General features: G+C 29.7%; 1 protein-coding gene across 1 annotated transcript in view; it reads right to left on the bottom strand.

Moving 5' to 3' along the window:
- The window catches only part of LOC123260084 (dynein axonemal heavy chain 7), a 28931-nt gene that overhangs the window by 5528 nt on the left and 4939 nt on the right, over positions 1 to 18464 (bottom strand). The window contains exons 10-40 of the mRNA XM_044721021.1: positions 17894 to 18241; positions 17405 to 17670; positions 17176 to 17329; positions 16888 to 17114; positions 16206 to 16407; positions 15555 to 15789; positions 15365 to 15480; positions 14907 to 15185; positions 13895 to 14152; positions 12967 to 13251; positions 12652 to 12900; positions 11876 to 12391; positions 11663 to 11809; positions 10297 to 10515; positions 9672 to 10123; positions 8465 to 8662; positions 8259 to 8406; positions 7960 to 8172; positions 7700 to 7872; positions 7298 to 7607; positions 6977 to 7222; positions 6630 to 6859; positions 6258 to 6477; positions 5976 to 6164; positions 5204 to 5578; positions 4668 to 4840; positions 3845 to 4090; positions 3451 to 3738; positions 3157 to 3348; positions 2275 to 2501; positions 1838 to 2211 (exon numbers count right to left, since the gene is read on the bottom strand). Coding sequence (XP_044576956.1) covers positions 1838 to 2211; positions 2275 to 2501; positions 3157 to 3348; positions 3451 to 3738; positions 3845 to 4090; positions 4668 to 4840; positions 5204 to 5578; positions 5976 to 6164; positions 6258 to 6477; positions 6630 to 6859; positions 6977 to 7222; positions 7298 to 7607; positions 7700 to 7872; positions 7960 to 8172; positions 8259 to 8406; positions 8465 to 8662; positions 9672 to 10123; positions 10297 to 10515; positions 11663 to 11809; positions 11876 to 12391; positions 12652 to 12900; positions 12967 to 13251; positions 13895 to 14152; positions 14907 to 15185; positions 15365 to 15480; positions 15555 to 15789; positions 16206 to 16407; positions 16888 to 17114; positions 17176 to 17329; positions 17405 to 17670; positions 17894 to 18241 — 7755 coding nt within the window. The remainder of the gene's footprint in view (positions 1 to 1837; positions 2212 to 2274; positions 2502 to 3156; positions 3349 to 3450; positions 3739 to 3844; positions 4091 to 4667; positions 4841 to 5203; positions 5579 to 5975; positions 6165 to 6257; positions 6478 to 6629; positions 6860 to 6976; positions 7223 to 7297; positions 7608 to 7699; positions 7873 to 7959; positions 8173 to 8258; positions 8407 to 8464; positions 8663 to 9671; positions 10124 to 10296; positions 10516 to 11662; positions 11810 to 11875; positions 12392 to 12651; positions 12901 to 12966; positions 13252 to 13894; positions 14153 to 14906; positions 15186 to 15364; positions 15481 to 15554; positions 15790 to 16205; positions 16408 to 16887; positions 17115 to 17175; positions 17330 to 17404; positions 17671 to 17893; positions 18242 to 18464) is intronic.

Genomic DNA, 18464 nt, shown 5'->3' with positions numbered 1-18464 from the left:
TAATAATTACCGTAACTCCTATTCTTTCCCGCTTCACAACTGATAGAAGGATTTCTTAGTATTTAAAAAGATTTCTTTGTATTTAAGAAATCATATCTTAAACATCATTTTTTAGTATTTAAAAAATATTTCTTAATATTTAAGAAATATTTCATAGTATTTAAAAAATATATATATATTTCTTAGTATTTAAGAAATATTTCTTAAATACAAAGAAATATTTTTTAAATACTAAGAAATGATTTCTTAAATACAAAGAAATCTTCTTAAATGTTAAGAAATCCTTCTATCAGTGCAGCATTATTTATATTTGTAAAAGTTAATGACTATTTGTTAACTGTTAACAAATATTTATTTAAAATAAAAAGCAAAAATAGCAATTATCTTTTGACACTTTTTATAAGCCTATAGCTGGAATACATGCACAGAAAAAAAGAATTATTTGTCTCAAATAAATCAATTTATTTGAGTCGTTTTTTTAAATATTTCTTTATGACAACCATATATATTTGGTACAAGTAAATATAACAGTTGACTCGAATTATTTTATTATTTGTCAGAAATATATCATTTATTTGTGGTAAAGATGCTAAGTTTGTCCGAAACAACGATATCTTTGGCATTAAAACTCTCAACTACGGCTCTCATGACGTCACTTGAACGTTGAAAACAAAACTTGAATGTTTTGATTGCAACTTAAGCTACAGCGACGTTTCAAAAAATAGCTTATTTGCATAAATAATATTAATTAATAACTATTCATTAATTGGGGATTAAAAAAAGTCATACCTAACCGATATGGTAAGGTGATTAAAATATTATATTTTACGAAAACAAATCTAAATTATCCTTAAACTACAATTAACACTTTCATTTAATAGAAGACACGGAAAATATTTCATTATTCAACTAAAAGAATAAAAAATAATTTTTTTTTTCATTTTAAAGCCATTATAATTTCTGAAAATTGATAAAAATAATTTAGCAGATATTTAATAATTTGTAGAACTTTTGTTAACAAATAAACTATGGCAAAAAAATAAGAGAAAAAAATTGACATGTAGAAATTTTAAAAAATTAAAAATGCGATTTTTAAAAAATAATTTTTTAGAATTAATTTATTTGTTAAATAAAATTAAAAATTGGTCAAGTGACAGCTAACTTTAATGTTACAATAAATTTTAAAAGTTCATTATTGTCGTCAACTATGATTTATTTACCACAAATAAACCATATCTTTACCATCAATAAACTATTTATTTGACGCAACTAAATCGCTCAAATATATTATATATTTACCAGAAATAAATATTTATTTGGCCATATCCAACTATCTTATATATTTGGCTCAAATAAATCTTATTTCAATCAAATATTTCTTTTTTTCTGTGTGATAATAATTTAATTCATTAAATTACTTAACCTTTTTAATATTTAAAAATATAAAAGATAATAATGACCTGTGATAAAATTTGGTATTTTACAATAAATGTTATTATAATGTAATATATAATTAATGGAAATAATTTATAAAGATGATTTTTATTTATAAGCGATCTTCATATCATATGATATTGCAAGCCAAGCAAATTCACTCAACAAAATATTTATTAACTGTTAATAAATATTTTTTAACTATTAATAAATACTTATTAACTATTAATAAATATTTATTGAATGTTAAAAAAAATTTAACAAATTAAATAATTGTCTTTAAATAAATTAAATTATTAATAGTTAATAAATCCTTTTATCAGTTTGATATTGAAATTTCTTGAAATTATGTTAAAAATGAAAGAAAAAGGATTGTTATGGTTAAAAATATTTTCTAAATTACCTTGAACCCGGGTACGTCATCCAACCGACACAATTCATCCCACAGTTTGGCCGGGAGCCAAGAGCACGGGTTCGGAAAAGGATTGTCAAGACCCACTCCTCCAGTGAGTAAAAATATCCATTGAGCCGGTGGTATATGAGATTTTAATTTATCCATAAGCTGCACTGATAGCAGCAGTGAAAACAGCAGCTTATCTTTCTCAAAAAGCGATCTACAGATGTTAATGTAAAGAGAACGAGTGAAGTTTTTGGTCAATTCTTTTAAATGCACCTCCAAGCTCTCTGACTGCCCGGTAGTATCGATTGACATTTTGAACAAATTAACGAACCACGCTAACGAGTACTGGTACATCGGGTCGATTTTTGCTAGAACCGCTGTCATTAAACGTAATTAATGGTAAATTTAATGATGTAATGACAATAATAACTTTGATTTACCTATCGTGAAAAATAATATCGTTGAATATTCAGCTATCGACGTATACTGGAGTCTCGTTGAGTTTATAGATTTTTCAGTTACTTCCGCGGCTGCTTGCTTTGCTTGAATGTCATTGCTGAGTACTTTTGATGAAGTCAAAACTGTCACACCGTCTTCGTCGTCTAAAATATTCCCTTCGGCGACTGATAGGATTTCTAATATTTTATTTTCTGTTTCTTTTAGCAACCTGTTGCAATTCGATAAGAAAGTAGAAGTTCTAATTATAATTCTTCCGAGAACAATGTTTGAAATTTGAATTAAATTAACTTTTTAAATTTTCATAATTTTTAATACTTTTTAAATCTTTGAGATCGAATAAAAGACTAACTTAAATGGAGAAAGTTATCGTGTTGGTACACTTTTTTTTTTTTTTAAATTAAAAGACCGACTTTTTTCAATTCAAGAAAGTTTTCTTGAGTAAATTTTATTGCGAATATTAAATTAAGGTAACGACTCCTTAAATTGAAACAAAATTTATCATAGAATTGAATTTATTGGAGAATTTATATCGACGTTCTAATTGTCTAACTCCATTTTAGAAAATCTTCCATTTGTTCGAAAAAACAATTAGTTCAAAATTTATTATCACTTTAAAAAACAATTAAATATCTTATAGAAGTATAATATTTTGGTTTGGATCATTCAAATAATTTATAATTAGACTATTGCTACATCAAAATGTTGAAAAATCACCTTCTGATATTGATAAAAAAATTAATAAAAATCTTTAAGTTGTAAAAAATTATTTTTTTAAATCAATATAGTATTTTTTTTTTTTTTTTTTGGAGTATTCTTTAAAATTCCAAAATAATTTTTTCAAAATTATAAACAAAATAATTTACTTCTTATTAGCAGCGCCTTGAATAATTAATGAATTTCTTTCCGATTCCAAGTCCGGGCGTTCTTTAGCCACAACAATACCAAGCAATTGATCTTCAAGACCACTTGTGGTTATAACAAAGTTTATCAAAGTCACTTTAACAGCTATTTCCGGTAAATAATGTGGATTGCTTAATTTGGTAGTAATAAAAAGTCTGCAACGTTCAAAATAAAATTTTTTTAGTATTCATCGCAATTTTGAGTGTTATTTAATGAGTTAGTTATGTAATTAATTTTATTATTAATTATTTTTATACCTAAAATTGGTATTGTACTCAACAACAGAGTCTCCCAACTTTATACACAAAGCGCCACCTTGTTTAAAAGTTTGTTTGAGCAACACAGGCTCTAGCATTGCGTCCAATTCTTCTCCGACATTTTCCAACAAAATCGGCTGACCAAACTGAATCCCGTTTTCTAAAACTCGTGAATAATCCGGTTGAGTAAGCCGAATTATGCTCATATTGTTAGGCTTTTCCATGTTTTTGATCCACTTGTTTGCTTGGTTCTGTGGGTCAATCATCAGCGGCCATCTTCTTGCGCTTCTGAAGTGCACCGTCAAAAATTTTGCGTAAAAAAATATGTTTGTGGCATTTAAAAATTGAATAGTTAAGAAAAAAATGACTGAAATAAATAAATTTGTTTAATCACTTAATAATTATCCCATTTTCGATGGAAAAAGAATCATTGGGCAGCTCAGCGATGCTCCATGACCGTATTTGTACTGGATCACCAAGAACATCTTTTAGAGAAAAGTCTTCCGTGCAGACAATATTAAGACTTTTGCACTTAGCAACCCAGGATTTTATTTGTTTGTTGCGGTAATACATTGTAAAAACTCCTAAATAAGCGATTACACCTGCTGCGATTATTATGTCACCCGTTAAACTGTCATACCTTTAAAAAAAAATGTTTATAATTAATTCAACTGAAGCTTAAGCTTTTAGTGGTTCAAATTTTGGCATTCAAACGATTTAATAAATTACATTTTAAATTTGAATTAATATGTTTAGTTTTTTACTTTAAAAAGTAAAAAATTATGGAGTTTTTTTTTTTTAGAAAAATTTGAAGGAACAAAAACAAATTTAAATGTAAATTAAAAAAAACACAAATTGTTTTTGCATAAAGAAAATAAACACGTTTGTTTGCTGAAGTGTGTCGTGAAATTTATAGCAAATTTTACTGCAAACAAGAGACGAGGGATAATATAACAGAAAAGTAAACAGAGAATACTGAAACGCTGGAAAATTGACGTGTCTAGAATAAAATGACGTACAATTTCAAAGAAAAAAGTAAACAAAATATTTCTATTCACTTTATTTTTCTTTACTATTTTTATATGTATTTTTTTAATGAAAAAATGATTGAATTTCTAAAGAAAACTGCTAGCTCTTATATTTTTTCTATGATAAAATCTTTTTAGCTAAAGGATCAATAAATAAGAAGTTTTAAATAGTTTTTAGAATTTACTAACTTTTCGCCCAATTCCTTGGCGCATTGAGACCATCTAGTAGACTCGCCACCCAGCCCCCCAATCAGTTCTTCCGCACGCTTAAGTTTCTGTTCACAATCAGTAACTTTGTCGATCATTTTTTGATACTCAGATTTCCGGGAGGCCAAGTCAGCTTCCAAAGCTCCTAGTTTACCCTAAAATGCATTGATTTCCGATTAACCTCAAAAACAATCTTCGAAATTTGAATTTTGAAAGTTATAACAGCGTCAGTTCACGGAAAAAAGAAAACTCGAAAAATTACAGTATAAAATGTAAAATCGGTCCCGTCGTAATCAAAACTAGAAAAATTACAGTTTGAAATAATATTTTTCTAAATTCAATTTTTTAATTTAATATTCAGAGCTTCCAATGTAAGTATTACATTCTACAATGTAATTCTTATAAAATCTGTAATAATTACATTTGAAACTGTAATTTTTCCAGTTTTCATCACGAAGCGCTACGTTGCATTATATACTGTAATTTTTCGAGTTTTCTTTTTTCCGTGTTTTATTTACCTGAACCTCGCGCAATTGAGCCCGCTTAGCGGACAATTTATCCATCGCATCATTGTAAACTTCTTGAGCCTCAGCCAAAGCTTTCTTCTTAGGAGCAACAGCTTTAGCAACTTTGTCGTACTCAGACATCGCAAAGACCCACTTACACAAGCCCTCACACGCGGTCGATGAAACTTTAACTTTCTCGGGATCAAAGTTTGGATTTGTCAGATACTCGCGGCGTATTTTATCGATAACGTGATTGGAAATGTTGTCCTTGTCAAAGTGTACAAGCGAGTCTAAAAATTTTACGTCCGCTAGAATTTTCAGTGATGCTTTCCAGTAGTCGTCGTAGGATTTCCCGTCGGCTGATTGCACTTTGTCGGGTTTTATTTCCTTTTAATTAAATAATTATAAAACAAATTGTGAAACGAAGGCATAAAGCTAAATTTACACTGAGAAAAAACATTTTTTTTGAAAAAAATGGACATGATTGTTACAAGAAATTAATTTGTTGGAAATTTTAAACAATTTTATTTCTTAACTAAAAAAATACGAATTATTCTCACCGTAATTTTTTTGTTAAAAAAAAAGTTTTGAATCCAAAAGTGTTTTTTCCAAATCGAGAACATTTTTTTTTAGAAAAAAAATTAATGGAAGAAAAATTTTAATTTTTTTAGTTAAGAAATAAAATTGTTTAAATTTTTCGACAAATTAATTTCTTATAATAACATTGCTAATTTTTTTTTTTTCTTCAGTGTATTTAATATTTTTGAATATTTACTATCCTTACTTTTAGAATACAAATACTTTCCATAACAAGTTTGACATTAGCCGGGGGATTTTTCATAGATCTTACTACGGCGATATCAGTAGACGTTAACGTATTCAGAGCGGACTGTGCCTCATTTAATATCGGCATAGCTGCTGATAAATCATCATCGCACTCTGTCTTTATTTCTTCAGCAGCAGCCGCTACTTTCTATTTTTACAGAACCAGTTTATATTAATTATCGCACTTCTTCATGAATTATTAAAAATGACTTACCAAAAAACAAATAAATGAAATACTTACCAGAGCAGCTTCCTCGTCGACTTTAACAACTTTCTCAACTTCAGCAACTTCCAAGCTTTCCTTCTCGACAGTAGCAACTATTTTCTGCACTTCTTGTGCAGCTGTCACCAACATCGGCTGCAACTCTTTAAGCGTTTCTTGCATTTCTGCAACTTGAGTACGTGTTGAAACTAACCGGCCGATTCCACCCTCGTACCGATTTTTAGCCAGAGTTATTTCTCTGTAATTGAAAATGTTTTAAATGAATTTGTATTTTTTTTAAATATGTAATGCCAATTCTTTACAATAAAGTGATGGTAGGATTTTTTATGGGTACGGAAAAGAGCAAATAAAATTCCAAAAATTGATGAAAACAAAAAATAAAAAACTTACTTTCGTTTATTATTTAGCAGCTCTTTGAACGTATTTATCATCTCCAAATACGATGTTGGAGTGACATAATTGTATCTCTGTATTCTAGTGTAAAATTCATCTGTCAAAAGTTGAGTAGAAATATGAAAAAATTGACACATTTCAATTCCACCATTGCGCTCGTGGTCTGTTAATTTAACTTCGCTCAAAAATCGCGTCGCTACTGCCAACAATGCGTCCTCCGGCCATGGCTGTTTTTAAATTGATAAAAGTTAACATCAATATTCGTAAATGTTAAAAGGTAACATCATAAAGTTAAAACAAGTTTATAAATTGAATATTTTAGTAAAGGACTTTCAATAAAAGACCTGGAGCCAATCGATAGTGCAGCAATTTACGAGAGCTGGAAAAGTTCGTATTCTATTACGGAATCCATCTCCAATAGGCGACATTGCGACGACGATATGCAATTGATCTCTAGCTATTTGTACGAATAAATTGAATAAAGCCACCAGACTCCCGTCTGTTTGCATCGCACGTTCCCGTTGTCGGTCAATCATTCGCATTTTTTCGCAAATTTCTGCTTTTTCTTCGTTATTGAATAAGTTTGGAACCTGTTTTTAAATAAAAAAAAATATTCCACTTATAGCACTTATAGTATAGTTTTATTAAAAAAGAAAAATTTAGACCTCTCCAGAATTCAACACGTTACTAATGTCTTCAAGAAAACCTTCATTTTTAATTTGACTGTCAGCGAACAAAAATGTAGAGCTCAATTCTCCAGCAGTGGCTTTTTTCAGAATTTTTTTCAGATCTTCGTGCCATTCATGAAGACCGTAGTTTTTAGTAAGTTCTACTTGGGACAATTCATATCCGCAAATGTGAGATGCCAGTCGTGTCAAGGATTGTCTTCCTGAACCGCCTACTCCAACAATGAGAGCATGGCTTCGTGGTTGTTTTATTATTCGAGCCATTTTCGAGATATGTTCTATTGCGAACCTATATTTTAGTTCAATCGTTTGTAAAAGTTATACTTTTTTGTGTTTAAAATTAAATTAGAGAGTTTTATTGATAATTATTTTTAAAATTACCTGAAAAGCACTAAATTCATAGGTTTCTTCGTCATCGAATTGTATTCAATCAAATAACCCTCAACAATAGATTTAAGCAATTCTAAATCTTGAATTTCTCTGTACAATCTTACATCCGCTTTAGGATCGATAAAGTCACAGTAAATTAATTTTCTCAACTCTTTTTCACCAATCTATAAATTTGTGCAAGCAACGAAATACATGTCATTAATTTTTATCAATTTAATTGACTATTCTAAAAATATATAATGTAAAATTACAATATCGTTTGAATTTTCTGCTAAATCCTCAAAAAGAGCATCAAAGCTCGCTTCCATGTGTCTCTCGACAGTGGAACGAAGCTGTTTAATTAGCCAAGTGGTGTCTTGTTCATCAATCAATCGATCGCCAAACACTCGTAGGATTTCATGGACCCACAGTCTCTTCATACAAGACAAAGTTGGCATTGACTCTGGCACTGACAGTAGAACGCCCTGCGATCAAAGTTTTTGAATAAATAACCAAAGGCTTCTTTAAAAAGTTTTGATCTTTTAATCTTGAGAGAAAATGGAAAAATTACTTGAATAACTCGTGAAAAGTCGCGTAAATTAAACAGATAATGCGACTTTGATGGAGTCGGTAGCAAATTTTTTAGGCTTTCTTGGTAAACATCAAGAGTCGCGAGGACAACTTGATTGATGCAAGGATCAAATTCTTTACTGAACCCTCTAAAAAAGTTTTTATATTAATTATTATTTATTAACCTAATGCTTTTTTAAGATGTACCTTGTATCTAGATGCCAGAGGATTATTTTGCTGAATATCGAGATCATTACTTGGTTTTCAAACTCAGATATTGATAATGTAAAAAAGTGTCTTTTAAATCTTGGTGTCACATCTCTACCTCCATTCTCTGGAGTTCCCATTGCGCAGATCAATTGCACTTCAATTAATTTTATAGCGGTTTTTTCTTTTTTGTCATACCTGTAATGATTTTGTTTAAGAGTTACACGCATTTCAGAATTTTTGAAAAGTAAATTTTTTTTTTATTTTATTTTTGTGACAGATGTACAAAAAATTTAATGTTAAGCAGACAAGTATTTTCAAAGTTCAAACGGAGCTTTAGATTTTTAATAGGGCTAAAATTGAACAACTGTAAACGCTTTTTTCTCAAAAATATCTTTTCAAAGTTGGTGACTAAGATTTCTTAAAAATGGCTGAATCAATCAGCTTCAAATTTTTACACAATTTTAACTAATAGATTAAACGATTAATAATTCCGATAAATATTTAATGTTTTTATAGAAAATTAAAGGCTAAATTTTTCATTGAAAATTGTAAATTCAAGATTTTTTCTCTTGAATCAAATAAATTTTTTTATTAGTGTATGTTTATCTATTGCACGCCTCATAAGCGAAGCAGATGAGGTTGTGCTCTACACTCGCCTTACAAAAATCAAGCGATTTCTTGAACTGAAATTGTCTCTATTTATTTTCTATCGCACTTGTAGAACAATATTTACACACAAATGTAATGGAAAAACCCTAGTTTCAACACTTATGACATTTTTAAAAGACATTTTGCTTTTTAAATAAATAAAAAAAATGTTTAAAATAATTATTCCGTGGACGTCCGGCTGTCAAATGTATGTATAAAAACTGGCGTGGTCACGATAACTGCCGAAAAATTTAACTGATCAAGTCCATTTATTTTTTATACGCTTCAGTATGATTTAAAACTTAGTCCTTTGGAAGATCACGGTCTAATTCAATGTAGTTTATTTATAATTAGCAATAAACTAAAAATCCACTAATCGTTTGTATATCTATATCTATGTAAATAGGGTTCGTTTACAATACATGCGCAGTACCTTTCTTTTCTGGGTCGACAATGGCGCGAAAGATTTAAAAGAATTTGTATTTTATTTTAATCAATTTTATTATGAAAAATGAGATTATGAGGCGTGCACTGTTGGATTTAAAACAAAAATTACCATTGCGAATGATCCAAAAGTTGCCTTAGCAATTCAATAGGCGGCTGAGCCCCATAAACTTCTGTCAATGGCATTGAAACGTCATCAACAAAGACAACCCACCGTTTGCCAATTGGTGGGCCGTAGACACCTTTCCGTCGCTTATCTAGTTTGCTCATTATAATTTCCTGCACTTGGTTAGCAGATGTTTGAGCGGAAAAGTTTATCAAAAGCGGCTTGAATATGTTGGTGTCGTTTTTCTTTAGCAGAAAGTCTGTAATGTACACAGATTTTCCAGTTCCAGTGGGTCCGATGAATAAAACCGGCTTGGAATGCTGGACTAACAATTGGAACAGAGTTGTGTATCTAATTGTCTCGACGGTTGGGACAATTATTTGATTTACTGGAATGTCTCTAGGTATGGGAGCTGCATTCAACAGCTCGTCGGACCAAAGTTTCCACTTTCCTTTACCCTGGATTGAATTTGACTCATTACTTTCATTGTTTGATTAATTTTATCAAGAAGTTTGAGTTTCAAGCTTTAGAGGCAACTTGAGCAATTATTGCGGAATTGGATGCAGTGTAACATTTAAAAAGTTTTAATTAGTTACCGGGATTATTTTTAAAGGCGAAATTTCATGAATACCTCTTTTATAAATCTGTAGTCAAATACCAGTCCGTCTTTGGGCATTATGAAGATGTAGGGTTTTGTCGGAGGGGAAATTTTATCAAGGTTGAACAATTCTTGGAGATTTATGGGGAATTCTTTTTCGAGTAGTCCACGGAAGAGAAGACTGAATTGCTCTCGACCTTTTGACTCCAGCGTACCACCCATTGCCCAAATGCATGAGAAGAAAAATGAACCCTTCATAAAAAGAAATTAAGTTACTGTTTTATAGAAAATAGTTATTTGATAAAAAGTCAAATTTTTTTTATTTTAAATTTGTTATCAATTTCTTAAAGATCAATGTAACAGCGACTAATTGAAAATGCTGTATCTCTAGATACATAATTAAGAAATGACCTTGTATCTTGTGAACTATTGACATTTTTAAAGATATAACTTCATCCTGATGTTACTCTCATCAAGACCTTTCATTCGAGTACCCACATCAATTTTTCATATATTTATATATATTATATATATATATATATATATGTATTCATGAAAAATATATGAAAAATGCATGTGAGTATTCAAATGAAAGCTCTTGATGAGTGTAACATCGGGATGAGTTTATATTTTTAAAAATGTCAATAGTACTCAAGATACAAGGTCGTTTTTTAATAGTCTTAAATTGCACTGTACTTTCTTAACTATTGCCATTTTTAAAGATAAAAGCTCATCTCGATGTTGCACTCATTGAGACCTTTCATTTGAGTACCCACATCAATTTTTCATATATTTATATATATTGTATATATGTATATATGAAAAATATATCAAAAATGCATGTGGGTAGTCAAATGAAAGCTCTTGATGAGTGGAACATCAAAATGAGTTTATATCTTAAAAATTGTCAATAATTAAGAAATGACCTTGTATTTCGTCAACTCGACATTTTTAAAGATATAAGCTCATCCTGATGTTATACTCATTAAGACCTTTCATTTGAGTACCCACATTAATTTTTCATATATATTCATATATTATATATATGTATATATATGAAAAATATATCAAAAATGTATGTGGGTACTCAAATGAAAGGTCTTGATGAGTGTAACATCAGGATGAGCTTATATCTTTAAAAACGTCATTATTTAAGAAAGTACAGTGCAATTTAACAAAATTCATTATTTAATAAAGCAAAATTTCATTATCTATATTAATGAATTCTTAAAATTTATTGTACAGAGTTTTTAAAAATCAAATTCTCAATGGTAAAACTTACTAGACGGATAAAACTGATCGAAGGATGTTCAATACATCATAACTCACTCTTTTTTTCATAAAAAAAAAAATAATTTGAAGAGATTATCCAGACAAAATATACAAAAAAAATACTTACTTCAACTTGAGCTCTAAGATCTAGTTCACTGAGCTTAACACTAGGTGTTCCGCTTTCTTTTTCATCAACCTCAATACGATAATCGTCTATGAAACAGTCCATTAAGTAAGTGATTGACCTCAGAATATTTGATTCTGTGCACATTATCTGTAATTCATTAAAACCAACAAATATAAACACCTAAGACTTTACAGGCGGATCCTCAAACACTACCTTAAATCCTCCACGCCTTATCAAATGAAACAGCGGATTACAAAACCTCACAAACAGTGACTCGTACAAAAACTGCTTCAAATAATCTCCAAGTTTTTCCGGTACAGTTGCAATCCACGACTTCAATAGAGGCTCCCAGCCAAGAGCAAGTGGCTCCATATAGATCATTCCACATCTTGATACAGTAGCGGGAGATGCAGCTTCAAGATCCATCGGTTCAAATATCAAATTGGTGGTTGGTGACAATTGTATTATTTCGCCACTCATAAGACACAGCTTCTTGTTATCGTCCAACACAGTGTTCATGTTTTCAATCCACACCGCATCAACAGGTCCATCAAACACAAGCCACTTGCGATTATCATTGGAGGATGTCGCGAATATTCGATAATTAATCGCCAGAATTCCGTCACTCCATTCATGAGATACTGGGTCAAATTGACCGTATAATTCGCCCATGGTTATCGATTTGGGATTAATTATTGATACCTCGACTCTGTGTTCATTAAGTACACTCTAAAAACATTCAATTTTGTTACCAATCATGTAAATGTCCACACAAAAAAAATTTACTTGAATCGAGTAAATAATTTTGAAGAATTTCATCTTTTTGATTTGAGTAGAAAAATTCTCAAATTAACAAATTTTTCTTGGTTTAAGTTAATTTTATTTAATTCAAGAATTTTTCGTCTTGATTCAAGACAGTGAAACTCTTCAAAATTATTTTGTTGGTTCAAAAATTTTTATCTAGCTCTAAAAGAAATTAAATTATTTACTTTTTGCTCGCAAAATTTAAGAGCCAAAGCTAGTACTTTATAGGCGGTAGTTTTTCCACTGAAAGGCAAACCAACAATCATAAATCCGTGTCTGACAATCATCATCTCGTAAATTTGATGAATTTTTTCTAAAAACAGTGGAACGCATTGTATGTTTAGTCGATCGCAAGCTTCTGTGATGCACTCGTCCAATTCTGTGTAGTCTGATTTTGGTAGAACTATATTTGGAAACAGATCTGATGCAATCGCCTAAAATATTCAATCAAAAAATTAGCAGACTTCAAATCAAATAATAAATCTTAAAAATGAATTTACATTAAATAAAGGAAGATCATGATTCAAAAATTTCGGAAGATTGACATCTTTAATACTGCGCAGCATCAAAATATCTTCATCTTCATTTGGATATTTTAATTTAAGATTACCAGCTGCTATTAATACGGACTTTACGGCTCTCATTCCGTAATCGTAGTGACTTTGACTTGACAGTTGTTCTGAGCATAATTGATAGGCCATTACAATTTTTATAGACAGTTGTCTCGCTTTGTAAAAACCATAAGAGTAAAGAGTGTTTTCTGCAATCAATCCGTAATCTGGTACCTAAAAATTTTCATTTTAAATTTCAATTACACTGATAAAAGGATTTATTTATAGTTAAAAATATTTTTTAATATTTAACAAATCATTTATTAGAGACCACTTTTTAGTATTAAACAAATATTTCTTAGTATTTAAAAAGATTTATTAATATTTAATAAATGAATATCAGATTTATTAAATACAAACAAATCATTTTAAATACTAAGAAATATTTGTTTATTACTAAAAAGTGGTCTCTAATAAATGATTTGTTAAATATTAACAAATATTTTTAACTAAACAAATCCTTCTATCAGTGTAATAGTTGTTAAATACAAAAAAGATCCAATTACTGAAGTTTAATATTTTATATTAATTAATTATAAAATATTAAATGTTTTGAAGAAGCAATAACTTTATCGAAATTGCCAAAGTTTCGATTTTTTCAAGTAAAGTTAAATTTTTTAACAAGCTCTTAAGCTCAGAAGCAAGAAGTTACAAAACTAAAGTTTCATTTTAATTGCTGAGAAGTCTTGATATTAGTTCCTTTGAAATTATCGCTAATCATTAGTATTACTTCAAGTTGGATCGATTTCCCTCTTGAGAATTTATACGATTTTCTTAATAAAGTTTTTAGTGTAATAGTAATAATAATAATAATTACCATCATAGCAACAGAACGGAAAAGAGCTTTCAAATTATCCGGGAGCTCAGACCGCCCGGCGTATCCAGGATTCATCGTTATAAAAATAGCACAAGTTGGATCTAATTTCAATTCAGTGCCTTCGAATACAAGTATTGATTTATCAGAATTAATAGCTCGTTGAATGGTTAAAATTTGTTGAGCTACTACCGACAGAACTTCCAGATCAATCCGATTAAACTCGTCGAAACACGACCAAGCACCAGATGCCGCTAAACCCTTTAGTTCAATCATTTTTATTATTATTATTGTTATTAATCAAGCTAATGGAAGAAATATAACTGTCAAACTTTTAAATTCATCAATAATGTGCGCGAATATTTGACAAACAAAAATTCATTTAGAATTTCGTAAACATTAATCAAGTTTTCTAAATATTAGAATTTAAACTCAAATTTCTGTACTAAAAATAAGAGATACATTAAAATTGATAATCTTTTTCATAAAAAATTACATTTTCGACGAAAAGTTTTGCATCATTTTTTTTCTATCTTCAAAATTTTACTCATTATTTAAGTTTTAAGATTTAATTAACCATTTCTGCTGCGTTTTTTTACACAGTAAAAAATTTTGCGTCATTGCGTCAAAAAATTTAGTGTGAAAAATTTTTGTGTTAAATATTTAACACTTTTATGTGCAATTTTAATATTTATTCTGTTAAATCAACACAAAAAAGTGTTAAATATTGAACATAAAAATTTTTAAGACAAAATTTTTTGACGCAATAACGCAAAATTCTTTACTGTGTAGGATTTCGTAAACATTAATCAAGTTTTTTAAACATTAGAATTTAAACTCAAATTTTTGTACCAAAAATAAAAAAAAAATAATATAGATAATTAAATTTTCTATAAAAAAGTTTTCTATCTTCAAAATTTTACTCATTATTTAGGTTTTAAGGCTTAATCAATTATTTCTGCTGCGTTTTTTTAATTTTAGTTGAAATAATTAAAAATAAAAGAAATTATTTAACCTTAAAAAATTTTCCAAGAGCAATATAATCCAAACCATCCGAACAATTGAAAACAACACATTGTTTAGCAATAGCTTTCGCTAAATCCTTAGTCGTCTCTGTTTTTCCAGTTCCCGCAGGACCTTCAGGCGCACCACCTAAATGTAGCGCCAGGGCTCCAAATAACGTTCGGTAACACCTGTCAGTCAAGGGTGTGATAACAAGACGGGATGTATTCCCCAGATATTCATACCCGTAGTTCAGCGATGAATTAATCATCATAGTAACTAAATTTTCCTCCTGCAAATAATTTTCAGTCAAATGATTTTAATCTAACAATTTTTCCATCAACCCTTATTAAAAAAAAAAGATTTAAATGGCTCAAAGCGATTAAAAATGATTCAACTTTACAATTATATAGATATATATTTGCATGGGTTGAATCGTTTTGAATCTTTTTTTTTAATAAGGGAAATTACCATCCAGTAGTAACGGAGTTGGCAAAGCCATTTGAAATCCGTGTCTTTAGTGACTTTTTTTCCCCAGAGTTCCACCAAAACATCTCTTGCGTGGACGTCCAATGTAATAAGAGCCTCTAAAAATAATTGTGTATTTTTAGCATGGTAATTATATTTTTATTCTTTGGTTCTTCAAATAGACTCAACTCACCGAGCGTCGTTCGGTTTTGTTTGGATAAGTCACCGCGAACAAGCTCAACGATATGATTGAGTTCTTCATTACAAGTGTCTATATAAGCTTTCAGTGCATCGAGACCTTGGGGAAAAGCTGCAGTAACATTTGCAGTCCAATAAAGCTGCCCGATGCAAAGAATTGTTTGTCCTGGCCACTCGAGGACCCACTTACTTCTCTCTTTTGTCAAGTACGCTTCTCGGGCATTGTTGACCTATTGAATTTTTTTAGACTTTTTACTATTAATCAAATATTATTCAATCCTTCATCGAAAGTAATATTATTTATAGTTTTATTTTATTGATTTAATTAGTATTACATCCGAAATTTTTTATCATTAATTCAATAAATAGAATTTATTTATTAAAAATTTAGACCCTGAAGCAAAAGTTCCCTAAGGGTCTTACACTAATTATACAGATATTCTTAACATTTGTATAATCCACAACGCGCGAAGATATTTAATATTAATAAAGATTATTTCAAAATGATAATAATAATTAAAATTATATTGTAAAAAATATGTGACGTTGACTCAAAGCAGAAAATTAAAGAAAAGTTCTGTAAAATTAATTAATTAATTAATTAAATATTGTTTATACGTAGAATAAGTGAAAAGAAAATTTTTACTTGAGCTCGGACGCTTTTCTTCATGTCATTCTCAAGCTCGACAAGCCACTTTTCAACTTGCCCGCGCGTGCTCGCGGTATCTATTTTATCCTCCAGGACAATAGCTTCGCCTTCGGATGATTCCATTGTCGTTATTTCCATAGACTCTGTGAAAGCAAGTTTGGCTATTCCCTCGAAACATTTTTTCAGATGTGGCTGGACTCTATAAATAAATTATTTACACCTCTTACTTTTTTATCGGTTTTTTGTAGGGTATCGAACAGTAATAAAAATTTATTGAGCGGAAATATAAATTAGTTTTCTACATCCCGTTAGAGCTTTTATATAGTACGGAAAAATTATCTTTTTTTTATTTCAGAAAAATGAATTAAAGATAATAAAAGTTTAGATAAAGTCAATTTATCTATTAACAAAAAATACGATCGATTAATTTTCTTTTTCAAATAGAATTTTACTGAAAAAAAAATTAACTTGAAAATTTTTGAACCAAGAAAATAGTTTTGAAGAGAGTAATTGTCTTGAATCAAGTAAAATTTATTTAAACCAAGTAAAAATTTCTTAGTTTAAGAATTTTTTTTACTCAAATCAAGATAAAGTTCTTCAAAATTATATACTTGATTCAAGAACATTTTTTGGTCTTAAAATTAGACTCAATTTATTTTGTATGTCTAATTTTTCTCACCGCGTTGGGTCTTTGGTCTCGGATAAAATTTCCAGCAGCTCATCATTGGACAGAAAGAAAAAACGTGGAAAAAACAGGCGCTTCTTTTCCAAATAATCATTTAGACCTTTTTGGATCAAGTCTAGCAGCCCCGTGCATTTTTTCAAGCGATCTAACATTTTGTCGATTTCCACAACTGACATTACTTTTGGATCTTGCATTACCGAGTTCATGATATCCCTCCAAATCTATTAAATCGTTAAAATATTATCATAAAAATAAATTAACTTTGAAAAAATTAGTTTTTACTTTATCAACGGCACTAAAACGTCGACCTTCTTCAGGCATTTGCTGTTGAATGTCCGGAGAGGAAAATATTGGCTCTAAGTACATCCAAGTTGCTTGAACTTTCAGCCAGTAATCCATTATATCTTGCAATAAATATAATTTGGCTTCCCATTCCCTTAAAAAATAACAAAGTTCAAACATAAAATTGGATTAGAAAATTTTGTGCTTGAATTTATTTATTATTACTTACAAGGTCTCCTTTTCAAATGGTTTGATGTAAAGTGAATTCTTCATGGTTTGAGCTTTCGTCAAATGATCGTCCAATTGCAGCTGTATTTCATCAACACTGGCAATAACATACGTACCCGTATCTCTGTATGGATTCACTGTGAATTCAACACTAGTCCAGTCGGCATGCATTTTCAACAATGCTTTTTCTAGATTGCTTTCTTTGGTCGCTGCTTCTGATATTCCCTCAAATTTAGGCACGTATTCGTCCAATCCAAAGTCAATAATCTTCAAGGAAAATAAAATATTCACTTACACAGTAAAAAAATTTGCGTCAAAAAATTTTGTGTTAAATATTTATAACACTTATGTGTAAATTTAACATTTATTCTGTTAAATCAACACAAAAAAGTGTTAAATATTTAACATAAAAATTTTTAACACAACATTTTTTGACGCAAAATTTTTTACTGTGTATGGATCATTAATGATGGACAATTTTTGAACTTACTCTCGCCAAAGTCATATTTTCGTCAACTTTTATCGGAAATCCAACGATTTCAGAAACTTGTGTCCAGTGGCGGCTTTTCATGCCCGGATTTCCCAAATTTGAAATAAGCGGCATATGCTCACGGAACTCTTCTATTTTTACTCTGACCACTTCAGCGAGCTTACGAACTGTCAATTCTTGGAACGATTTTTCCAATTTCATTATACTGCGATAAGCAGTGCCAGAATCGTTTTCAATTGTCTCAGGGTCGTGGCTGCCGATCATTGATCCCATCCACAATTCGTGTTGAGAAATGAAATCGCAGGCGATGTCATAAAATTTTTTGTAAGGAGATAATTTGTCAGCTATCTGTTGAAAAAATTTGTAAAGCAATCTTCCAAAAATGTATTTTAATATTAAAATTAACAGTTTTAATAAACTATGTATTTTTATTTTGATTGTAATTTTTGAATTAAATCAACAAGTTTGATCCAAAAAAATCGATATTGTTGGAATGTTATGAAAAAAATGACATTCTTTAAGGATTAAGATTGTAAAATAAGTCATTAATCATTGAATTGATTGATATTAT

This window comes from Cotesia glomerata, linkage group LG2, assembly GCF_020080835.1.
Source record: "Cotesia glomerata isolate CgM1 linkage group LG2, MPM_Cglom_v2.3, whole genome shotgun sequence".
Classification (NCBI taxonomy): Eukaryota; Metazoa; Arthropoda; class Insecta; order Hymenoptera; family Braconidae; genus Cotesia; species Cotesia glomerata.
The sequence above is the reverse complement of the archived record's forward strand: the minus strand, read 5'-3'. Positions and strand labels throughout refer to the sequence as shown.